At 36.5% G+C, this 24,769-nt stretch overlaps 1 protein-coding gene across 1 annotated transcript in view; it reads left to right on the top strand.

The window, feature by feature from the left end:
* The window catches only part of SASH1 (SAM and SH3 domain containing 1), a 223,751-nt gene that overhangs the window by 139,014 nt on the left and 59,968 nt on the right, over positions 1–24,769 (top strand). Inside the window, 4 exon segments of the mRNA XM_032216012.1 lie at positions 3,816–3,856; positions 4,939–5,025; positions 6,820–6,932; positions 7,822–7,923. Coding sequence (XP_032071903.1) covers positions 3,816–3,856; positions 4,939–5,025; positions 6,820–6,932; positions 7,822–7,923 — 343 coding nt within the window.

Here is a 24,769-nt window from a genome sequence, read left to right on the forward strand (position 1 = left end):
TTCTCTTCCAATTTTCTCTCACAACAGCAAACCTGTGAGATGACTGGTTCAAAGTTACATACCGTAGTCAGCTTTCATGACTGTGTCTCTCCCTGGACCTAATCTAATACAATCAATATGCTTATCCTCCATCATGTATTTGATTCTGTCTGCTTTCTCTCATGGTAAAATGATAATTTGGCAGCATTTGTGAGGTTGCTTTCTGAAGACTTTGGGGACTTCTAATTTTATACCCTTGAACTTTGTGCATAACTCCATTGTGAAATAATCCCTTTCTCTCCTGCTTTTCTTTAAAGTTAAAACACCTTCAGAAGTCTATGTGTTGAAATGGAAGGCAGAAAGGAAAAATAACTTGAATACTTGAGACAGGGAGAAAAAGGGTTTATTAAGATTTTGAGTCCAGAAGATTTGGGATTGTCTGTGAACTTTTCCAGGCTTTTTCCCCCCATTTCTTAAAAGGACAACTCTCTATTCTTTGAAATGTATTTATGAATAAATTTTGAGATACATGTATTATATTTTTTTTCACTTTTAGTAATACAAACAAACAAGCCAACCAAAACATTATAATTATTGGGAATAGTTCACATATTCTTTTCATAATAGTAAGACATCGCTGCATTTATAAATTGTGCAAATAGTCTTACACTATTCTTTGTGAGTATGTTTTCTATTTGGCATCTTTCTCTTGCCTATGATGCAATTTTTACAGTTGTTTATATAGTCATACCTGCATAACTCAAAAAGCTGGGCATTGTGATTTTTATGTGTTTGAAAAAGACACACCACTTCTAAGAGAAAGAGAAGCAGAGTATTTGTGAGTGACTGAACTCTGTTTCCTTGTCAAGAATAAGAGGAGAAACTCCAATAGATACACTTACATGAAAATGCAAAACAAAGGCAGAGACATATTGACATGAGATAATCTTGCAGATAAATTAAACACTACAAAGACTACAAAAATACCTCTCTATATCTTATGTCATTTTCTGTTTTACTAAAGAGTCTATATCAAGAACTGGCAAGCTTTTCCAAATGTGTTTAGACATATTTATAAATAAATGAAGAAAGGGCTAATCTTCTTTGCAAACTGCATTGTTGCCAGTCTGCAGTTTAACAGAATAGCAGATTTGGAAGGGACCGTGGAGGTCTTCTAGTCAAACCCCCTCTTCAGGCAGGAAACCCTATACAATTTCTGACAAATGATTGTCCAACCACTTCTTTAAAACTTCCAGTGTTGAAGCATTCACAACTTCTGGAGGCAAGTCATTCTACTGATTAATTGTTCTAACTGTCAGGTAATTAGTTCTACGTTGCTTCTTGTCCTTCATTAGTTTCCATCTATTGCTTCTTGTCCTGCCTTAAGATGTTTTGGAGAATAGGTGGACTCCCATTCTTTGTGGCAACCCCTTAGATATTGGAACATTGCTATCATGTCCCCCTAGTCCTTTTCATTAAACTAGACATACCCAGTTTCTGCAACCGTTCCTCATATGTTTTAGCTTCAAGTCCCCTAACTATCTTTGTTGCTCTTCTCTGCACTCTTTCTAGACTCTCAAAATATCTTTTTGTTGCTTCTGGATCCAATTCAAGGAGTTGGTTTGGACCTTCAAAACTCTTAATAGCTTAGGGTCAGGTTATCTGTGGGATTGCCTCTCCCCAATTACATCTGCCTTGCCTCATCAGGTCAAACAGCGAAGACATGTTGTAGGTCCTGTGCACATTTCATCCCAAGAGATGTGACTTCTCTGCCACAGACCTTGCCTTGTAGAATCTTCTCTTACCCAAAACAAGATTATCTCCATCACTCTCAACATCCCACAAATCTTTCAAGACCTGGCTATGATTGGGCGTTCCAGGATATCATCCTCTCCTATTTTATGTGCCTTTTTAATAGTTTTTAACTCTGGTTGTTTAATGTATTTATTGTTTCACTTTAATTAAGTGCTGTACACTACCCAGAGTCATTTTTGTATGAGATGGGTGGCTAAACAAATAAGATAAATAAATAAAATCTTTCTTGAAGTGTGTGTGTGTGTGTGTGTGTATGCACATATACACACATACCACTATCCTTCATACACATATTCAAATTCAAAAGCCAAATGCTTCCATTCACTTCAGCTGCTCATAAAAAGGATCTTGCTTTAAAGCAGCTGAAGAAGCTGGAAGCCAAAGCATTTTGTTCCTAAGCTTTTATCTTTTTTTTTGTTAGTCGCTCTAATAAATATATTAAGTGATTAAGTGCATTCTTCTAGGTTCCTGTACAAACGTGACTGAAACACTGCTTGTGGTTTAGAAATTGTTATTAGATCTATGCTTCAAAAGAGAGAGGGGGAGAGAGAGAAAGAAAAATCTTCTGTATTTCTTGAGTCCTTTTGAAAAATCAGATCCTTTGCTGCTGGTACTGTGAATCTAACCAAGCTATCAATTTTCTTTTTGCAAACTGAGTGTAAACTGCATCTGTCAGGAAACTAGCAATGGCCTTCTTCTAGTATGCACCTGGTGCACACCCTGATCTGGAATTGGTGTGTCAATTGGCTGCTGGTGCTGATTAAATTTCTAATCAGGCTAAAGAAAGATGATTTGCCATGTCCAGGCACTGCAGTTACTGCCTCTGCTTGGATGAATTTACTGAATCAGAATTTAACTTCTTGCTATCGTTTTCCCTTTCATGATGTCCCCTACAAATTGATGATTATGTTTTTCATGCTTATAAACAGTTGGCCTCTAATCATTTGGATCATTGACAGGGATTGTGACAGGTCTAAAACAAAGCACAATTTAATTTCTTCTTGGAGCTTTACAGAGGTGATTAAAGACTGCACACTGCCCTCCCCTGCTCATTTTAGAAATTGCATACCAGGATGGTTTGCAAACTCAAAACCATAGGTCAAAGTATAATACAGCTTCTGTGTGTATGTGAGGTGAAATTTCCATCTTGTTTTCCAGAAATATGACAATTGCCATCCAATCTGTTTGCTTTAATCATAAAACGCATAATATGAGACAATAGAACAAATACAGTGCTGCTTTGGAATGAAGACAGGATCCTGTAGTCTATGTGGAATGTTTTCTGTTTGATTTATGCACATAGCTTTTTCTATACAACAGATCATTACTTGTGGGAAAATTAAGCTTGCTTATGAATTTCAATTTAAATATGGGTAGCCAAATAATGGCAGGGCATCTTTCTGGACTATTAATCACCTATCAAATACTGTATCTATCAGAATATGATATGGGAAAGGTTGTTGTCTCTTTAATAAAGGCAAATTAAGTACAGAAGACAGAGAAACAAACAGAAGAACTTTGTCAGATAGCTAAAAGATTCAGCTGGGGAACCATCTGATTATCTTTTAGGTAACTCCTCACATTGCTCAGTGGATAGCTGGAAATGTAGATGGTCCCACAAGATTTGTGTATTGGAACTACATGTGTACAATGGTGTTTTCCTAAGAAGATTTCTGTCTGTCTCTTGTGGCAAACAGTGGAGGGAGGGGGAAGAGCAGAAGATTTCCCTCAGTCCATTTCCCCTTTTGACCTCACAACTTTAACATTTTTGTCCTCCATAACATATTTTTCTGCATCGGTCACAAGAAGATCATTTCAAAGCATTCTCAGTGGAGCTAAGCTCATGCCATTGTATGAGCATGGAGCTGAGATGCTGCTTCTTCCTCCTGGCTTCATAGAAGAAGAAGAGGGGAAGGGGATATCTATTCCACAAATATTAATTAATTATAAGCCACCCAGCTTTCTTGGAGCAGCTGATGTTTGCCGCAATTTGTACTGTCTCTTTCTCTTTTGTGTTTTAGGTTCTCTCTTCATAAGTCAAGTTCTGAAGAAAGTGCAGTTGGTCAGTATGCTTCTTCTCTTTGTGGGGGGTGGAAGGGGCTTTGTTTTGAAAAAGCTGTAACCAAATGTATGTGAATGCATGATTCTCAAAAAAATAAATTCATTTGTTCTTCTATTTACACTTTTGTTTCTGAAATAACTTTTGCCTCCAAAATCCGCTTTAAACTTTTAAAAGTTACAACGGCACTGAAAAGAGGGACTTACGACCATTTTTCTCACTTAACTGTTGCAGCATCCCCAGGGTCACATGATCACAATTCAGATGCTTAGCACAACTGGTTCATATTTACGATGGTTGCACAGTCCCAGGGACATGTGATCATATTTTATGACCTTCTGACAAGCAAAGTCAGTGGAGAAGCAGAGACTCAGTTAACAACTGTGTTACTAACTTAACAACTGTGGCAAGAAAGATCATAAAATAGGGCACAACTCACTTAGCAATTGTCTCTCTTAGCAACAGAAATTTTGGGCTCAATTGTGGACATAAGACAAGAACTGCCTGAGGTGTTTCCTTATGTGCATTATCAATTATGTTGAGTTGTACTAAACCCAGAAGAATCCGACATTGTTTTTATTTAATTGTTGACCATATTCTGATTTTTCTTAAGTCATGGATACCAGTTGTTCTTTTCCATACCCTTGGCTTTTTCCTTCCCTTCCCTTTCCCCTTCCTCCTTTTCTTTCCTTTTCTTTTTTAGCAAATATCTCCCCTACTTGAAACTAAATATTCTGCAGCCTTTGGGTTTCCTTTTAACACTGTATTTGCTTTAATAAAGAAAAACAGAAAGTTTGTAAATTAAATTTCAAAATAGTAAACAGAAAGCAGAATATATTGTAGACTTTTAATCTAAATTTTAATTTATGGTTCAAAACCATTTGCAAAAATGACTGCAGAGATATAGCTTCATTAAAAAGAAACTCTATATGTTATTTGTTTATTAAAAATATTTTAATAGCTTTCCTTATTCAAATATAATAAATATTTATGACTGCTCATTTAAAACTGATATTGTTTTTGGAACTGAATGATGATAGTGGTTTTCTTTTCTTCTTTAAAATCTTTTAAATTATATATGTTAGGTAAAGTAGATTGGAAAAAGAAGAATAAATACTTCTGGCAAAACCTCCGAAAGAATCAGAAGGGACTAATGAGACAGTCTTCAAAAGGTAAAAAATTTAATGAAGTTCTTTTTTTTTCATTATTAAATTGGGAAAGGTTTATATAGCTATTGGGCCCTTAAGCAGAATTTATGTACTCAGCTTTAATCTTTAGCAAGGATGATCATAATTATTTTATAATGCTCTGTGTTCAGTGAGTTCCAAAGTATTAGAAAACTGGGTTATGCACTGTACTGTCACTTATTAACCCTGAGCAAAACTTCAGGTGTTTTTTTAATCCCATAGAACAATTATATGCTAAATTATCATGAGATAGAGCTCTTTTTTAATGTCACTATGCTACTATTCACAAGCTGGGTCTCTTGAGGAAGAAAAAATTCTTTAGCACCCTCCCATTGGAAGGGTCAGCTTAATCAGGGAGTATCTGAACTTAGGTCAACCTCACAAAATTCATGGTTAGAATAGAATAGAATAGAATAGAATAGAATAATAGAGTTGGAAAGGACCTTGGAGGTCTCCTAGTCCAACCCCCTGCTTAGGCAGGAAACCATACACTACTTCAGACAAATGGTTATCCAACATCTTAAAAACTTGCAGTGTTGGAGCATTCACAACTTCTGGAGGCAAGTTGTTCCATTGATTAATTGTTGTAACTGTCAGGAAATTTCTCCTTAGTTCTAAGTTGCTTCTCTCCTTGATTAGTTTCCACCCATTGCTTCTTGTTCTGCCTTCAGGTGCTTTGGAGAATAGCTTGACTCCCTCTTCTTTGTGTCTCCCCAAGTCTTTTTTATTAAACTAGACATACCCAGTTCCTGCAACCTTTCTTCTACTTCCATTATGCAGATACTGTCATATAGACCTCCCCAGGGTAGAATCAGGACAACTGACAAAATATGCATTATGACTTTAAAAAGCAAGTCTTGATTTATATAGTTGCAATCAAATATGAAAAACCAATGTTTTTGTTGTCACATCATAATATTTTGTTATTTTTTGTTCATCATCTCAGTTTATAGTGAGTGGCTTTAGCTTTGATAATTCTGTATTGATTTTATTATTTTAATGAACCAATGGCATCTTAGGTGACTTTGTCTGTATCTCATAGATAAAAACATATTTGCACTTTTAGGAAACATACAATTTTATGATAAAATAAAGTAGTCCATCCTCTCTTCCATATGGCTGGCTTCAAAAATATAAATTGGGTAACCCTTGATCAATTTTATTAAAACATGCTTTGGTTTAGCAGCTATGGATTAAATAGTTCCAATTTTACAAAATTTACATCTTTCATACAAGATGTTAATCACTACATGTTAGAATCTAAGATGCTAAACCTATTAGCGTTGTAAAGTTGATAAAATTGTCATAATGTCAAGCAACCCAGACAATTTGCATAGTTTCCATATTCAGATTCAGCACTGTATTTGTTCTATTGTCTCATATTATGCGTTTTATGATTAAAGCAAAATTGCATAATGAGCAAAGTGATGTCATAACATGACATTAACATAATAGCCTCAACAATTCTCTGAATGTCACATAAACATCATTATTTTCCCGATTTGTTGCAAATCATATACACATCAAATGAAGCATTCCATACAGAGGAGTTAAAAATAGCAATTTCCTATCTCCAGTGTCATTCTCATTCTGAAATGTTAAGATCATTGCAGTTTTCAAAACTTAAATAAAAATATTGAAATGTGAATAAGTGGGGAATTAAGTAGCACGATTAAACATGGCAAATTCACTGGGAAAATCATGCCTTATTGTGCTTGACTCATATTTCTTTTGTATTGAAATACTATTTATTCTTTCATCTTTCCTATTTATCTCCAGGGGAAGATGTTGGTTATGTAGCAAGTGAAATCACAATGAGTGACGAGGAGCGGATCCAGTTAATGATGATGGTCAAGGAGAAGATGATTACTATTGAGGAAGCTCTTGCAAGGGTATATAATGCAAATACATTATATATGCTAGGGACAAAATATAGGCCTGATTACATCAGTGAATCACAGAATCTTGTGCCTAGCATCCATAATTATGAGAATCAAACAAATACAGAGAGTTTCTAAATAGCTGGTTTTGTGGATCAGATGGAAATTACTGTCCTTTTCAAGCAGGAACAGATTCCTGAATGAAAACATTTCTAAGGTAAAGGTCTTAATGTAAAAAAAAAACCAAACCCTGGAAACATTTATTCTATTCTATATATATTATCATCACAATGGATGAAATTTTAGACAAGACTATTTTCACTGGGCAATAATATGGTATATAACTACAATTCCTATTCATATAAAATTAATTCTCCTTTGAGGATCAAGTTTCAAAATTGGTTTGTGTGTAGGTGCGTGCGCACGGTGTTTGTGTGTGTGTGTTTGGATTTGTTTTGTTATTTGTCCAAAATTATCATTTTTTCAAAATAGTCTAAACAACAAAGATTCCATTGTACAGTAGGTTAAAAATATATACATACTTGAATAATATTTGCATTAGACAAGTATATAAAATTGTAACTATTGTTGTAATGATACATCATATGTCTTTTCTTGTATTTTTCCGTTTTTTTATAGAGCACTTGTATGTTTTTCCTTTTTGGCAATATTATTTTTATGTTTTGCTCTTTTTTCTTTTGTAATTAATTAATAATCAATATCAATAATTAAATAAATACAAATCTAAAGAACAAACATATTTTCACAATTGCTTTGCACTGGTACTAACAGCTTTAATTTCTCTAATAATTATTTGCTTATAAAAATATTAAAAGAAATAAATATACTTTTAGCAAGTGAGAAAATTGAGAGATTGCTCTTTGTTTTATTTTCATTTCAGCTTAAGGAATATGAAGCTCAACATCGGCAATCAGGAAACATGGATGCATCTGAATGGTCTGATAATTCTTATCCGACATTTGATGTTTCTTCCAATTGCAATGTAAGTCTGTGTCAATCTAAGTCTGTACCAAGTTCATGGTTACTGTAGAACAGTGGTTCCCAAACTTGGCAACTTTAAGACTTGTGGACTTCAACTCCCAGAATTCTCCAGCCAGCAGAGTCCACAAGTCTTAAAGTTGCCAAGTTTGGGAACCACTGCTGTAGAATTTAAAAACCTACAGTAGGTGAATGTCATTAGAAGAACGGAAAATAAAAAGACCTTCAAATTGGAGGTAGTCCTTGACTTACAACTGTCCTTTACTGACCATTTGAAGGTATGAAGACCCCCAAAAAGATACGCCCAAGATTTGAAGGTCCAATGGCCTTTCCCATGCAGTCACACAAATGTATATTGTGCATTTGGCAACTGGCCTATAGAGTCAATTATAGGGGAGATGGCAGCATGAAAATTTAATAAATCAATTTATGATAATTGCAGCATCCCATGGTCATATAACCGGAATTTTGTTTAAGGAACATTTCATTCATTTAATGACTGCTGCATTCACTTAATGACCACCAGGAAAAAAAATTGAGTCAGTCATGTGGATGTATTGAATTATGATGCTCATGAATACAATGGAAATTCCAATTGTAAGTCAAGGGCTACTTATAGAAATATAAAAGATAAACACCACTAGGATTGGATGTTGGGGTGGGGTTTTTTTACTTCAGAGAAGTTTAGGGTAGAACTGGACATGAGCAAAAGCTAGTCAGCTCTTATCTTTCTTTCCAAAGGAGTTAGGTAATTGTATTTATTTCTAAAGGCTGTCAAATATTTTTTCAGGCTTTTCATTTTAATTCCAAGAAGCCTTTTTTATTTTACTTCTAGCACTTCTTGAAAGGAAGGTCACCATAAAAGTAGTAAAAGTCTTATTTTACCAATTCTAAAATATAATAATGAGAACTATTTCTGCAAAGCGGCTTTGTAGCTGCTGGACATATTCACATATGAGCACTTGAAAAGAAAAGAAAGTTGCTGTCAAAACATACCGAAATGATTTAATTAATATTGAACTTGCTTTTTCCTCTTCACCTTCTGTTATTTACAGTTTTTCTTGCAAATTGAAATGTTTGGTCTCTGACTGATCTTAAAAAGAGCTAGCAAAGGAGAAGCAGCCATCATCTTTATATCTGGAGTAAGGCTGGTCTCTGTTACTACTATATTCTTAATTATATGCTCCGTTTAGACCAGTTCATCTCTGATCTTCTAGAATATGCTAAACTGGCAACTGCATTGGATTCAGAGAGATTTATTTCAATATTTTGATAGCTCCGTGTCCAGTTTATAGTTTAGGGAACTTTTCCACAGGTTTCCTGGTATATGTTCTCTAAAAAGTGGTGGTGTGTCAGGGTCTAATTCAGGCTGACGTTTCATAAATATTTTGTTATACTTACTTTGAGTTTACTCCTAGTGTTAATGATTAATTTAGTCATGGTAAGTTCAATAAGCTCCAATTGATTGTGTTTGTACAAATTAAGCCATAAGCCATAGTTTGTAATCATAATGATTAGGTTTACTCAACATATCAAGACAAAATAAAGCATATTACCTTATGATTTAGCATAAATCATAAACCCAGTTCTGCTTTTCAAGGATGTACTTTTCAGAACATAATTTGAAGGAATTTAAAAACCATAATTCATCTCTAATGACCTATTGATCTACTTTACTTCCAGAAGTCTGTGAATCTAGTCTACTGCTCCAGAAATCAATGTCCATAACTAAAGATTTAATTCTACATTTCAGAATGGGGCATGAAAAGCAAATTAAAATTGTAGGAGTTTCCCAAATCTCTTAACAATGTGATCTGAAAGCAAAATGTCCAATTCAAAATATGTTGATTCAGCAATAAACCTTTAAATGACTCTTCAGTACAGCAGCCAAACAGACAGCACAAGTACTTTCATTCCACTCAATACCTTGTCACTATCCTGTCAATAGCAGACAGATAAACCAAAAAAAAAAAAAACACCTCCCAAGTTCATCTATAGGTGAAAGGGACGCCACATTTCAAAGTTCCAAAATCTTTCTTGAACCCAAAGAATGTTATGACAGGAAGTATTCCACTTTATTTCAGAGACTGTCAACCCACCTTATCAGTAAAGGTGGAGCTGGTGTTCTAATTATAATTAATAGTAATATAGCCCTGTCAGCGTGTGGTGACATGTTATGAGTAACAAGAAAACAAGTCTCTATGAGAAAAGTATCATATTTAACCCAGAAAAAATATTCAAAACAGATGAGATGAGGGGGAGGAGAAACGTAGAAGGAAAGATTACAATGCTAATGTTAATGATGTAATATATTGTCATTTTTACTTTTCAGTGGTTCTCTCTGCTGGTGCCTTGTGAAACTTATAATAAGATCACAAGTTATTAATCAAGTAATATCTGCAAATATAAATATAATTAAATAACAGAGGGAGGGAAAACATTACTAAAATGTAACATCATCAAAAGCAGGTTGGAGTCTTCCGGGGCGGGACTTTGCCGTTGGCGGCGGCTTAATTGAGCTGCCCCCAGATTTCTGGTTCGTTATCTGCTTAAACACCTAGCAGATATCTCATTTTTCAGGCAAGAAGGTTGAAGAGAGAGACCCAGCTGGTAAGAGCTTTCTTTGAAGTTTGCAGCTTTTTTTTTGCTGCGAACAGAAGGGGGGAGACAACCAAAGCTGAGTCATATCTCCAGCCAGAAATCTCGGCTGTTTCAACAGCACAAGGCAAAGAAAGCCCTCTTAGGACAACTTTTGAGACATTTATTTGAAACTAATACAAGCAGAGCCCGTACCTGAGAACTTTATTTGTTCTTTCTAGAAAAAATCCTAGCTTCAGTTTCATAAAGCTTCCTTTGTGCAACTGCTCCCAAGATGGCGATTCTGTAGCTTCCGCATTTGCAATAATGGTACATTCCTATTTCCTTTGCAAAGAATCCAAGGAATAGCCTCCCACTAATTAATTAGTTCCACTTCTCTGAAGATTCTTTCCTATCAACCTCTAAAAGCTCTTAAAATGGCGGATGCCACATTCTTAACTGTCCGACAGAGAGAAAGATCAAAGGAACAGCCAGATGGCATTCTCTGACTAATTAGTTTTGTTTCTCTGAAGACCTACCAAGATTTTTTTTTCTTATCAACTTTTAAAAGCTGTAAAAGCCTCCTTGTTAATATAGAGACATTCTAAACAGAGATGAATATGAATTGTTTCATAACAATGCTAATCTTTTGAAACTTGCTTTGTTACAATGCTCTTTTCTGAAATCTTTTGAAAAACTTCTAAGAACAAATAAAGGGGGGACCTAATACTTTCTTCTCTTGCAAGCTACACAACGGGCCAGCAGAGTTTGAATAATTGTTGAATAAGTGTTTGAAGAAAAGAAATAATGGCACCAAAATCAGAGTCGGGGAGACGTCCTTTTAGGAATACACCTCACGCACTTGCCACAAAGTTGCAGCTTTCACCCTCTACGCCCCCTACTGGAGATTTACTAACGAAAGAATTTTTTTTTGAGACTCTTAGAGAATTTAGAGAGGAGATAAAGAAACTTAATGCAGACTTATGTGATAAGCTTGATACTAGGATTGCCAAAACAAAGGACGATATGGTGGGACTTGTAACTGTATTGACAGAATATGTTGCTGGAATGGAAGATAAGCTAGAGGTTCTTGAGGAAGCCAACACTAACTTGACATCCAAAATTGAAGTGATGCAACAAAAAGTCGAAAGCACAGAAAAACAAATTGTTATGATACACTACAAACAGATGGAGCTTGCATTAAGAGTCAGGGGGCTGCGTGAAAACGAACAGGAGAACTTGAAGCAGATTTTCTCAGAGGCCTTTAATCGTCTGGTGGGAAGACCGGGGATCAACTTTGACTGGCAGATTGAAAAAATTTATCGCATTAACTCTTGGGCGGCGAAACAGCGACAACTTCCTTGAGATGTAATTATATATTTTACTACAAGAGAGTCTAGAAACGTGATACTACAAGAGTCTTATAATACCAGGCTACAAATTGGCGGACAGGACTTGATCGTCTTCAAAGAAATACCACCCCAAATGCTAAGAGCCAGGAGAGATTATGCTTTTCTAGTGGAAGAACTCAGAAACCGTCAGATACAGTATAGATGGGATGTGCCATTTGGTATTATAATTACATTTGATAAGCAAATATATCATCTCAACTCTGTATGGGAAGCCCGAGATTTCTATCACAAGACCCTGAAGGTGGGACACCCTGAATCATCTGGATCTGGAGAAAGATTACGAGAAGGACAAGATAAACAGCAAATCACACAACTACCAGACAGAAAGCACCATTTCTTCCTTCCGGAAGGGCAAGGGACCAGAGAACAAGGACCTAGCCGTACGACTACCAGACGAATGGGAAAACAAGGCAGATTGCAACAACCTCAATAATCATCAGCCATTGATTAAGGAGTTATGTCTGAACTCTTTACAGAAGAGAAAGAAAATATTTTACTATTTCAAACAGTTCAAGAACGATATAACTTGTCTGCAAGAAATTCATATTAAATTAACTGATCCAAAATATCTGTTCAACCTCGAACTTGGTCAATATTTTGTGACCTCTGCTACGCAAAAGAAAAATGGTATAGTTGTATATTTAAGAAAAGACATTAAGGCTGAGTGAACTGAAGCAGATCCCTTTGGAAGATATATTGCATTAGACCTAATTCTAGAAGGGAAAAAGACTTGATGGACAACTTTGAATTTTATACAAATCACTAATGATTTATTTTCTAGGGTGAAGAAGACAAAGATTGCGGCGAGGGTTCTCTTGGATCATAACTCAGTCTGGACGGAATTAGGAAGGGTAGTGCAGGCAAGAAGGTCTTGGAGGTCGAATGGGAGTTTATTTTGATATGAAAAGTATATTAATGATTGTTAAAAATTGCTATCTGATTACTTTGTTCTGAATATGAATAAGGGTATATTCAGGGAATTTGTAGGAGATGTAAGTAAAGCATATATGAGAGGAGTACTGATGAATACAAAATATATATATATAGACAGAAACAAGGGTAAAAACGAAAAGAGTTGGAAGAGGATACCAAAAGAAAAATTTGAAATGTATCTAAATTGTGTTATAGAGGAAGGCGGCACAAAGGGGACAAAAATTAAGGGTTTAGAAACAGACAGATACTTAGATAAAGAGATAAGGCCCCTAGCTAGAGAAGAGTACAGGCAAAAGCTGAATCAACAAATAACCTCTGGGGAAATCCTGCAGGTAATCAAACAATTAAGATTAGGAACAATGTAAACTGCTTAAAGTTTGTGTAATGGTAAGAAGCTGAGTTCAACGCAGAGACTTTACTGACTTTTTTTCTTCTCTTTCTTTTTTCTTTTCTTTTCCCCCCTTTTTTTCTTTTTTTTCTTTTAGACTGTGTTTGATAAAAAGCTATACCGTGTACAGGCTCTGGGAAGTCGGGAGGGGGGAAGGGAGGTGGGGTCATAGGGGGGAGGGGGGAAATATAGTATGTGCCAGATTTTAAAGTAACATGATTGCACTTGTATACTGTTGCTTTTTTTTAATTTTAGTATAAAAATAAGAAGCTGAATATATCGATAGATAGTAGAAATACACCGAAGCGAGGAGCAGAGGGAAAGAAGAGGGAGGGGTAGAGAGGGTGGGAGAGAGGATCGGAAGGAGGGTGAGATGGAAGGGGGGGGGAGAAAGGAGTGACAGAGGGGGAGGGGAAGTAGGAGAGGGGAATGTTGGAGGGGAGAAAGGAAAGTTGGAGGGGGGAGTAAGAAAGGGTGTATGGAGGGTTGAAGTGGTATATTGGTTTTGTATTTTGGGGAGTACAAGGATGGCTGTGTTTATTGCCTAATGTTATATGGCCCCAATCATGCACAGTATATATGTGACTGTAAGAAATGAAAATGAAAAAATGAAAATAAAACATTTGCATTAAGGAAAAGCAGGTTGGAGTCAACATGTTGTGATAATCCCTCTAAAAGACAATAAATATGTATCTCTCTGGATTCAATTTATCTATATATAGATTTATTTATCACTGTACATAATTTTGTCTTAGTGAAATAGATAGCCTTAAGGCAGTTTAAAAAATTACTACTACTCTTAGCTTCAGCCTTAAAATGTATTTTTTTAAAATCTCATTGTCAGTGCCAAAAAGTAATGTATTATTCCTCCCACTTATTGCCAGCTTTTAAATATATTTTCAGTAAATTAATACAAGATGGTTTTCAGTTATCCTTAACTTCTAAGCTACATTTGTTATTTCATTTCTCTTTCTGTCTCTCCCCATGTTACAATTCAATACAATAACAGAGTTGGAAGGGGCCTTGGAGGCCTTCCAGTCCAACCCTCTGCCTATACCATTTCAGTCCAACCCTCTGCCTATACCATTTCAGACAAATGGCTATCCAACATCTTCTTAAAGACTTCCAGTGTCTTCCAGTGTTCAGTACCTACAGAAGAGCATCTTCTAAAATTTCCATCTTGGTTGAGAATTCTAGTAATTATAGTCTCAAAAATCTCTTCATTGGGGAACGTGAGAATAGTAAAGGCAGCGTGTAGGATTAAGTGGCTAAGAAGTACATAAAATTTAAATGATATAAGAATAAGTACATACTCAACAAGAACATATTCTGTTTTTTATACTGGGGATGGGTGGAGGGAGAAAATATAATTCTTTGCTCCATTCCTCACTCAAAGAGAAAATTTTACTTGTATAGTATTTGAATACTTTTTCCCGCATCTGTGATTAAAGGAATCAACATAATAGAAGACTTCAAGCCTTCCAGATGTGCTGGATCACAAATCCAATCATTTGCTCAGCCAGGGCAACGGAGAATTAGATTAGAGAAGGCTGAATAATGACAGATACATTCTTCTCCTCAGAAGGGGCTTATGAAAAGCTTTAATATGGTTGAGAGGGCAATTCACTAGATAGCTTGCATTAGGCAGTGCAACTCAGGGAACTCCTTATGACAGAGCAAAGTTATGGCCAATATCCAAAGCAATCCTGCATGAACCAAATGCCCCTCTGTCAGTGCATTTTGCTGTCATGCTGGATTCTGTGCCATCAAATGAAAATAGGATAATAGATCCCTGCCAGTGTGATTTAAATAGAATTGGAAGTTAATAATATGTTCAAACTACATCTGTGCAGCTACAGCTTAATTGAGCTCCAGAACCAAGGGCACTGGACAGAACAATAGAGCTTCATTAATACTGTTTTTCCACTGTCTTGCCCTGTAGTTCCTTTCTCATTTTCTACGCGTGACAACTTTCAAATTCTCATTTTATATTCAGTGGGAAAATCAAGGCTTAACAAGTTGAAACAGCCAGCAGGGGATGCTGTAGAAGTAATGAATTTCTTGGACCTCTGTCTCATCTCACAGGAACATACATACAAATCAAGATTAAAACTCTCCTCATTTTCAAATATGTGGATTTCATAGTTCCATAGGGATAAAAAAAAAATACAGTTTTCAGTATTTCCAAGCCTGGTACTTTCTAATTTTCCTATGCTGTCTGGAGTTGATGGGAATTATAGTCCAAGCTATTGAAAAACCATCAGGGTAGGCAACATAATATGGAGAATTTTCAATGAGGCCAGGCATGTGTTCTTTCTTTTTTGTTACTTCTTAGGGTGATTTCATTCTGTAACTTAATGAAACTATTTTTTAAAAAAAGAAATGAAAGGATGGCTGTATTATACAACTTGTAAAAGAGTTTTAACTTTATGATTTTAAATATTGATCAGTCAAATATGCATAGAGTATTTGTGTGGTAATCTTACAACGTATTTACCATGTAGCATGTAATTATGAAATGATTAAATTGTTCTGATGAAATTGGTTTAACAGTTAATTCTACAATAGTGTGTTCAAAAAGGGAACTAGATTTCTATGACAGAGTTCTATGAACTCTATAATGTCTCTCTGTGTGTGTAGATGTATGCATACTTTGTATATGTGTGTGTGCATATATACATCCCAAAATCAAGAAGAAACTTATTTGCTAAATGCTTTTAAAAAGTGACTGGAGCCAATCTTTTGAAACATGTTTCAGCAACTACTCCATTATTGAATCAAGCCCTCAATTAAAATTATAATAATTTTCCCGTCATGAATACCTGAAAGAAAATCCCTATTCATTTTATCAGGCATTTGATTACTAGTTAATATTCAGTATGATTCTTGCTAAAGTGACCATTGGAACATGCTTGTTCATTGGATGGCCCGTAGGCTGGTATTCAGTAGGGAACTGTTGCAAATTGATTGAAGAAACTTGTTGTTACTACTTAAGTGCTAGATGGATACAGGGTTGGATTATGTTGAATTTTCCATGTTCCATTTGACGTGAGTGTTCTCGCATTTCTCCAAGATCCTGGAAAGTTGATGAAATTTAACAAGATAACGTAGTTGGATTTATTTGTCAATTAGATAATTTCAAGCTCAAATACTGTAAAACTAATGAATACATTCTATTACATTTTGGAAAAGTATAAATTACTCATTGGTTCAGATAGCATTTTGTTTTTAAGTTCTTAGCAAATATATCTAATTTAAAGGAACACAACTCAAGATTTCCACAAAGCTAATAGATGTAAAGATGTTTAGTTTAGTTTTCCGTACTTGTTTCTTAAATGTGATATAGTGAACTACAGCCCCAAAAAAACTAAATTCAAATCCATTCTCAACTGTGGAAGACAACTGAATGATCTTGGACCCAGCCTGCATTTATGGGTTAAATTGGAATAAGAAGCACCCACCACCTTGACTTCTTGGAAGAAAGATGAGATATAAAAGCTAACAAAATAAATAAACTGAAGTTAAAATTCAGTTGTCTGATATTACCACTCTGACCAAAGCATGACAAATAAAACAAACCAGGAAGACTAGCCTTAAAAAGAGTAATAGAGGGTAGTGTGGCGTTTCCCAACCTTGGTAGGTTCCAAGTGTGTGGACTTCAACTCCCAGGTTTTGCATCAGTGACCATGATGTCTGTGAGATACAGATTTTCAATGAAGATCTCACAGGCCTATTGGTATCCAAGAAAATCATTTTTCAAATGCCTGTCATTCTAGTTTCTTAGAATTGTTAAACATAAGCTTTTTAGGGGTTACATCAAAACAAAGATAATTAAACTGAAAAGAAATGCAGAAAGATGGGACATTTTAAAAATAATTTAATTACAATAAAATTGTATGTTCTAAGCTAGCATTCTCCTATTTAGGTCCTTCCAGATGTTTGGGGTTACAACAGCTCATCGTCCCTAACCATTGATCATCCTGGTGGAGGCTAATAGGAATAGTCATTGAGAACATTTGAAGTCTTGTTTCTGGGAAAAAATCCTCTTAACCCAATAAAACCAGGACAAAATTGTTAGTCACTCTGAGTAACGCTCAGGTCTGTATTTCTGTGAGAGCTTTCCATCTTTCTGTGAGAGCTTTCAGTTCCTTAGCGTTTCAGACTCCTTTTGCAGAGGTGCAATAGTGTTTTATGGGTTTCTCTTCCCCGCCCATTTTTCATTCACTGTAGAGATTTAGAGATTTTTTAGAGATTTTATTAATATTTGTAGGCCGCCCTTTTCCCTGAGGGGACTCAGGGCGGCTCACATAAAATCAGGGAGGGGGAATACAAACATTGACATAGAGACATATAATAAAATAGCAAGCAACATACATTCATCATTCGGGAGGGGCGCCTATCCTTGTCCCCAGGCCTGACGGGCTAGCCAGTTCTTAAGGGCTGTGCGGAAGGCCTGGACGGTGGAGATGTAATTCCACTGACAATTATTAAGGAACTGAGGGGTCAGAAAGTGTCAGTAAACCTCTGGTACAAGAAAGCTGGCATTATTTCCTCTCTTCCTGCCTTTGTGGTGAATAGATTTAGTTATACTCAGTAACTTCTTCCTCTCTCCTGGAGACAAAGAATTATATGGGTAGAAAGCAGCCAATGGGTTGTGTTTCTTTATTCCTTTTCCCCATTTTCTTCCTATAGGAAATGGCCGTTAGTAAAACGAATGTTCTATCAAGTTGTGTGGCTCCCAAACCCAGTCACTTTGTCAGAGGGTGAAGTCCAATATTATTCACTTAAGTAAATTGTAAATAAGCCTAAAATTTAGAGTTAAGCAACTCAGAAGAACAGCCCTCAAGGGAGAATTATTCAGAACAGAATATTAGACTTCTTAAATTCCAAGGCTGGTAAGTCATCGAGCCTGTCACAGAATATTCAAAGGATGTATTTCCCTTGTTGCAAAGAGAAAAAAAAACAGGAAGGGCTCCTCTCTGTGGCTATATATGTTATAAGCCGGCATGCTGAGTCTTTCTGATCCTTTTCTTTCCCTTACTTGATGTTTTTTTTAAAGATATGTGCCTTGCTCTGTCAGCCATATTTTTAACCATTTGATTAAAATTTAATTTTCTAGCTGCTTTTCTCAACAAGATGCAGGGATTTTGAAGGGTCCCTCCCCCTTTAAGTGTGTTTGTTTTTACAAACCAATTATCTAAGCAAGTGACTAAAAGGGTTGGTCAAAAATATATATTGGGGAAGATGAATACTGTAGTTAATTAAATAAGAGACAGCAATGCCTCTTTAAAATGGACTAGCAAATCCTTCGGTTTTTTTTTTTTTTTCCAAATTTAGCTTGGAAATATAGCATGGCTAGTACAGAATATGTTGTATATGGCTTTGGAACAATTGTCTGTTTAAATCCTTCTGGAATAATTTGAATCCAATACTTAGAGAAGGTTGCTTTTCTGCAGGCAAGAACAACCAAGCCTTGATCTAGATAGTAGGCAAATAAATGATTAAGAACGTAAAGGTAAAAGTTCCCCTCGCACATATGTGCTAATCGTTCCTGACTCTAGCGGAGGTGCTCATCTCCATTTCAAAGCCGAAGAGCTAGTGCTGTCCAAAGACATCTCCGTGGCCATGTGGCCGGCATGACTAAACACCGAAGGTGCACAGAACACTGTTATCTTCCCACCAAGATGGTCCCTATTTTCTACTTGCATTTTGACATGCTTTTGAACTGCTGGGTTGGCAGAAGCTGGGACAAGTAACGGGAGCTCACTCCATTAGGCGGCACTAGAGATTCAAACTGCCGAATTGCCGACCTTTCTGATCGACACGCTGAGCATCTTAGTCCACTGAGCCACTGCGTCCCTATGAATAAATGATTAGATTCTCCAAATATGTTAAGTCTGCTTCTAACCTAATTTTAACCAAGCTACTTGGTGGCTGAGAAATCCAGGAACTGTAACTCCAACACAGCTAGAGGGTGTGTTACAACAGTTCATTTAGTGCTGTTCAATGTTACAACGGCACTGAAAAAAGTGACTAATGAACATTTTTCACATAGCATTTCCATCGCATTTGGATGCTTGACAACCAGTTCATATTATGATAGTTACAGTGTCCCGGGGTCATAAGAACCCCTTTTGCAACCTTCTGACAAAGTCACTGGAAAAACCAGATTCACTGAACAACTGTGTAACTAACTTAATTACTGCAATATTTCACTTAACAAATGTGACAAGAAAAGTCGTAAAATGGGACACACTCATTTAACACATTTCTCATTTAACAACATAAATTTGGGCTGAATTGTGGCCGTAAGTTGAAGACTACCTGTACAATGCTGTTTCTTGTTGAAAACATTGAACCAGCTTATTTAAAGGTTAGTTAGAATTGAGAAAAAATGTAAGTTTGTACATGCAATATAGTGGTGGGATACGACCAGTACACCCCAGTACAAGTGTACAAGTGCCTGCTGGGAGCACCAGGTACTGTTCCAGTATGGTGCTCTGGAGGACTCACCTACCTGCCCGCGCTCCTTACTTGTATTGAGCTGTTTCGGGCTTCCGTGCATGGAGTGCATGGCACCTGCGCAATGCTCTGCCGAGCAGCTGGAGCATCGCAGGCGGTAAGTACACATGCGTGGGCTGTGCATATGTGTGCGCAGGCTGCGCACCTTCATGTGGTGGACACCTGGCCCCATTGCACCGTACCAATTGCAACAGAATCCGGAACCTATCACTGATGCAATACCACAGAGATTTGGGTTATTACAGAGCTAGCTACTTTGTTATAGAACAGTGGTGGCGAACCTTTTCGGCACCAAATACCCAAACCGTAATGTCAACTGGTCCTCTGATTTCCGGCACTCCAGCTCATGCAAAGAAAAGCTAGCTAGGCATGCATGCACGCCCTGGAAACCAGAAGAGCAGCTGATGACAGTGCGCATGCCCAAGGATGCCATTGGTTCACCATCACGGCTATAAGAAGTCCAGCTACCTGAAAAGTGGGCATCTTAGACTGATGATACTATGGATTAGCTGACCCCCACTGTTAGCTAAATGTTTTAGCAAATGGTTTGTGGTAATCTACGGTTTCCAATCTGCTGGTCTGAATAGTTTGGGACCAACATTAGCAGAATTGTTTCTTCCAGGTCTTGTCTTGACGTCAACAGTTTTGTGTAACTTTCATTTCTTACAGTGCTTGCCAGAATCAAAATTGCTAGCTGGAAGTGTATTTGTTTTTCTTTTAAATAACCCTCCTCTCTTTTGTAAGAATGAATTGTATTCATTTTCAAGTCCTTACCCAGCTACTCAGAAGAACCAATGTACATTGAAAGTAGATGGAACTCCAGTACCAGCGTTAGAGGGTCAAAGTGTTTATTGATCTGTAAAATTGTAAGCCTGACAAATAGGCCACTTTTTGGAATCTGTGAACAACTGTATATGAAGAGCAAGACTCTATTCACATTTGCAGAAATATATAAAGATTAGATAGCTTTGTTACTTAGCAATTGAGGTGAATTGTGCCATTTAAGTGGGATGCCAAACATATGCATGAAACTATATCTCTAGATAAATGCATGTGTAATAAACATGTGCATATTATTACATATATTTTCTTTATTGAAATGCCTATTCTTGTAACTAATCACATAGTTCTGAAATGATACAGATAGGAAATAAGGTAAGCTAGCTCAACACCCCTGAGTTAAACAGTAATTTGATAGTTAATTAGTAATTTCTTGGATGGACTTTTTTATTGGCATATTTAGAAAGCAGATCATAACTGAAGAAGCAATAAATGGAGTCGGATCAAGAAATATAAATCACTTCTTTAAAAACGTGAATTTCAGGAGTTGTTTCTTTAGATACAGTAAATACATACTTCCCCAAATCATACTGTGTTTCCTCAAAAATAAGACAAGGTCTTATTTTCTTTTGACCCCCGAAATAAGTGCTTGGTATTATTTGCAGGGAGATCTTATTATTTTTGAGGTGCAAGAGGCAGCGAACATGTCACCTCATGGCTGCTGCTATGTTGCAATTTTGGGGGATGACTTTTTGGGGGGGGGCACATGCACTCAAAAGCTCGATTAGGCTCATTATCCCGGGAGGTCTTATTTAAGGGAAACAGGGTATGAATAAGCTTGGCTTGAGATAGAGAATTCAATGGGGAGTCAGAGCTTGCAGAGAAAACTGAAAACCGACCAACTTTTCTGAAGATCATATTAGCAACGGAGACAGTTTCCTGACTTCTAATTCTACTTTGTTAATGTAGAAACACAGAGAACAAACTTGAACATTGGCACTATCTAATAAAATGAAATTCAGTGGTGAAAAAAGTAAGGTTATACATTTAGGCAAGAAAAACAAAATGGATAGGTACAGTGTAGCTGATACCTTGCTCAGTAGTAGTAACTCTGAGAGGGATCTTGGAGTCCTAGTGGACAACCATTTAAATATGAGCCAGCAGTGTGAAGCAGCTGCCAAAAAAGCCAACACAGTTCTAGGCTGCATAAACAGAGGAATAGAATCAAGATCCCGTGAAGTGTTAATACTACTTATAATGCCTTGGTGCCACACTTGGAATACTGCATTCAGTTTTAGTCCCATGACGTAGAAAAGTGATGGAGATAATCTTGTTTGGGGTAAGAGAAGATTCTACAAGGCAAGGTCTGTGGCAGAGAAGTCACATCTCTTGGGATGAAATGTACACAGAACCTACAACATGTCTTCGCTGTTTGACCTGATGAGGCAAACAGATTAATTGGGGAGAGGCAATCCCACAGATAATCTGACCCTAAGCTATTAAGAGTTTTGAAGGTCCAAACCAACTCCTTGAATTGGATCCAGAAGCAACAAAAGATATTTGAGAGTCTAGAAAGAGTGCAGAGAAGAACAACAAAGATGATTAGGGAACTGGAGGCTAAAATATATGAGGAACGGTTGCAGGAACTGGATATGTCTAGTTTAATGAAAAGAAGGACTAGGGGGACATGATAGCAGTGTTCCAATATCTCAGGGGGTTGCCACAAAGAATAGGGAGTCAAACTATTCTCCAACCTCCAAATACCCAGGTTGGGAAGCTTTGGACCACCTGACAAAAGTTTTGTTTCAGTTTATAGTTGGAGAACTTCATAACTGCCAATGCTGTTGATCTGGTTCCCCTGTGCTTTTTCATCCAGCATTGACCCACTTTTGCTGGTATTAGAACATCACATGCACTTGTTCCAAAAGAAACTGGGAAAAAGAGTCCGCCTTCTGCTTTTGCCAAAAATGAGCCCTGTTGGCCTTGCACTATTTTGCTGGCGGCTGAATAGCACTCTATCTCTTTAAAGCCAGGATAATTTTCTGAACTAGCTTGGTCAATTTGTTATGGTTTAAAACTGTGGAGCCAGCTGTCTGCAATCTGATGTAATGTTGCCATGGAAACTAGAAATGAAACACTTAAGCATTCACTACAGAATTTCTGCATCCAACATTAGCCAAATAATTAAGACTTGAGCCATTAGGGGCTTTTGAATGAAATGGGTGGGGGCTTACAGTGTGGTTGAAAACCAAGCTGTTCCTGTTTACAGTATTGCAGTTCCATGTGTTTTCTTCTTTGAAACATGCAAAGAAATTGCTTTGTAGAATGAGGGTTATACATGATGTGGGGCCCTCTTTTTATTTTTTGGCACAGAGTTACTGGCTATGTCAAAACATTTTCAAGCAGAAAGCTGCATGCCTGTAGATGCAAACGACTCAAAGTTGTTGATTGGAAGTATTCTGACATCTGAGTGGGATAGCCAAAGTGCCACATGCTGTAAAATGTTCCCTTTTGGTATTAACATGCAAATGTCTTTTGTGTAGGGAATTAACGTAGGGGCAGTTCATACTTTTCCTGAAATGGATTTGTATTCAATGCAACAGCATCTCGAAGAGTATTTTTCTCTGAAAATGCTTACACATATCCAAGGGCAAAAGAGAAAGAGTGCAAACTGTTGGGATTTTTAAAATATCCTATTTTATTTTAGAATCCAAGCAGGACAATATGGCTGCATTTATATTTGCACATAAGCTATATTGTTTGAATAATGGCCCAAAGCACTGTAGAGTGAAACAGAAACATCCAGATCACAAGGAGTAATCATTTGATCTAACTGTGCCCTGGTCAGACTCCACTAGAAGTTATGTGTCCAGTTCTGGGCACCACAGTTCAAAAATGACGATGGCAAAAGTCCAAGATCATTGAAGAACTGTGGACCAAGTCCTAGGCACCCTTAGAAGAGGCGGTAGATAGCAATTGATTTGATTTGCCCCAGGTGGGGCAAAAACAAGAGAGAGATGTGGTGGCTCAGTGGCTAAGATCCTGAGCTTTCGATCAGAAAGGTTGGCAGTTCGGCAGTTGGAATCCCTAGCGCTGCATAACATAGTGAGCTCCCATTACTTGTCCCAGCTTCTGCCAACCTAGCAGTTCGAAAGCATGTAAAAAATGCAGGTAGAAAAATAGGAACCACCTTTCGTGGGAAGGTAACAGTGTTCCATGCGCCTTCAGCGTTTAGTCATGCCGGCCACATGATCAAGGAGACGTCTTCTGACAGCGCTGGCTCTTCGGCTTTGAAACTCCCCCTAGAGTCGGGAATGACTAGCACATATGTGCGAGGGGAACCTTTATCTTACCTTATGTGGCTACTCTGATAGATAGGTAAAGGCAAGGGTTTCATATGTGAAACATACTTTAATGTGTGACTCTAGTGGTGCTCCATTTCTTTTTTTTTTTCCTTTTTTTTATTAATAAATGTTTTTTAATTTTAATTTAAAACAGGTACAGCATCTTTCTTTACATCTGTAGAAAATGTTGTCAATCAATTACAGATAATTTTGGTTTTCATTTAACTGTAATTATTATTTAGAAATATTAATAAAAGTAATAATCTTGAACAATACCTGCCCACACCGGTGGGAAAAGAAAAAATCAAAAAAAAAAAAAAGGCAAATAAAAATAAAAATTAAAATAAAAAATAAAAATAATACAAAAAAAGACAAAAACAACAAGAGACAAGGCAGGAAAACAAAACAAAACACAGGTGTCTATTATAAAAAAAAAAAGAAGTATATCAACTGGTTACAACATGCTTTGGTGCTTCTCTTCCATTAACTCATATTAATTCAAAATATCTTAACTCGAATATTTACCATATCAACATCATTATACCTCCAGTTTTAATTACCTATGGTTATTTAAACATCCTTCATCCTTAGCTATGCCAAAGAATTAATCCATAACACATGCTGACAATCATTTACTTATTTGTAAAATCCTCTATTATCATCAAATCCTCATGTCCTATTTTAGCTGAACATCCATAATATTTAATTATATCATATATCATAACATTTTCCCAGTATTGATTAACATTTGATTGTATTATTTTATTTAGTTTTTTAAATAGTGATAATTATTGTAGTTAATGTATATGTATAATATCTTTATGTATAATCTAAAAATGTTTCTCATATCCATTGTTAGTTATCATATCAAGCTCCACATTATATACATTACTA

This window comes from Thamnophis elegans, chromosome 4 (genome assembly GCF_009769535.1).
Source record: "Thamnophis elegans isolate rThaEle1 chromosome 4, rThaEle1.pri, whole genome shotgun sequence".
NCBI lineage: Eukaryota > Metazoa > Chordata > Lepidosauria > Squamata > Colubridae > Thamnophis > Thamnophis elegans.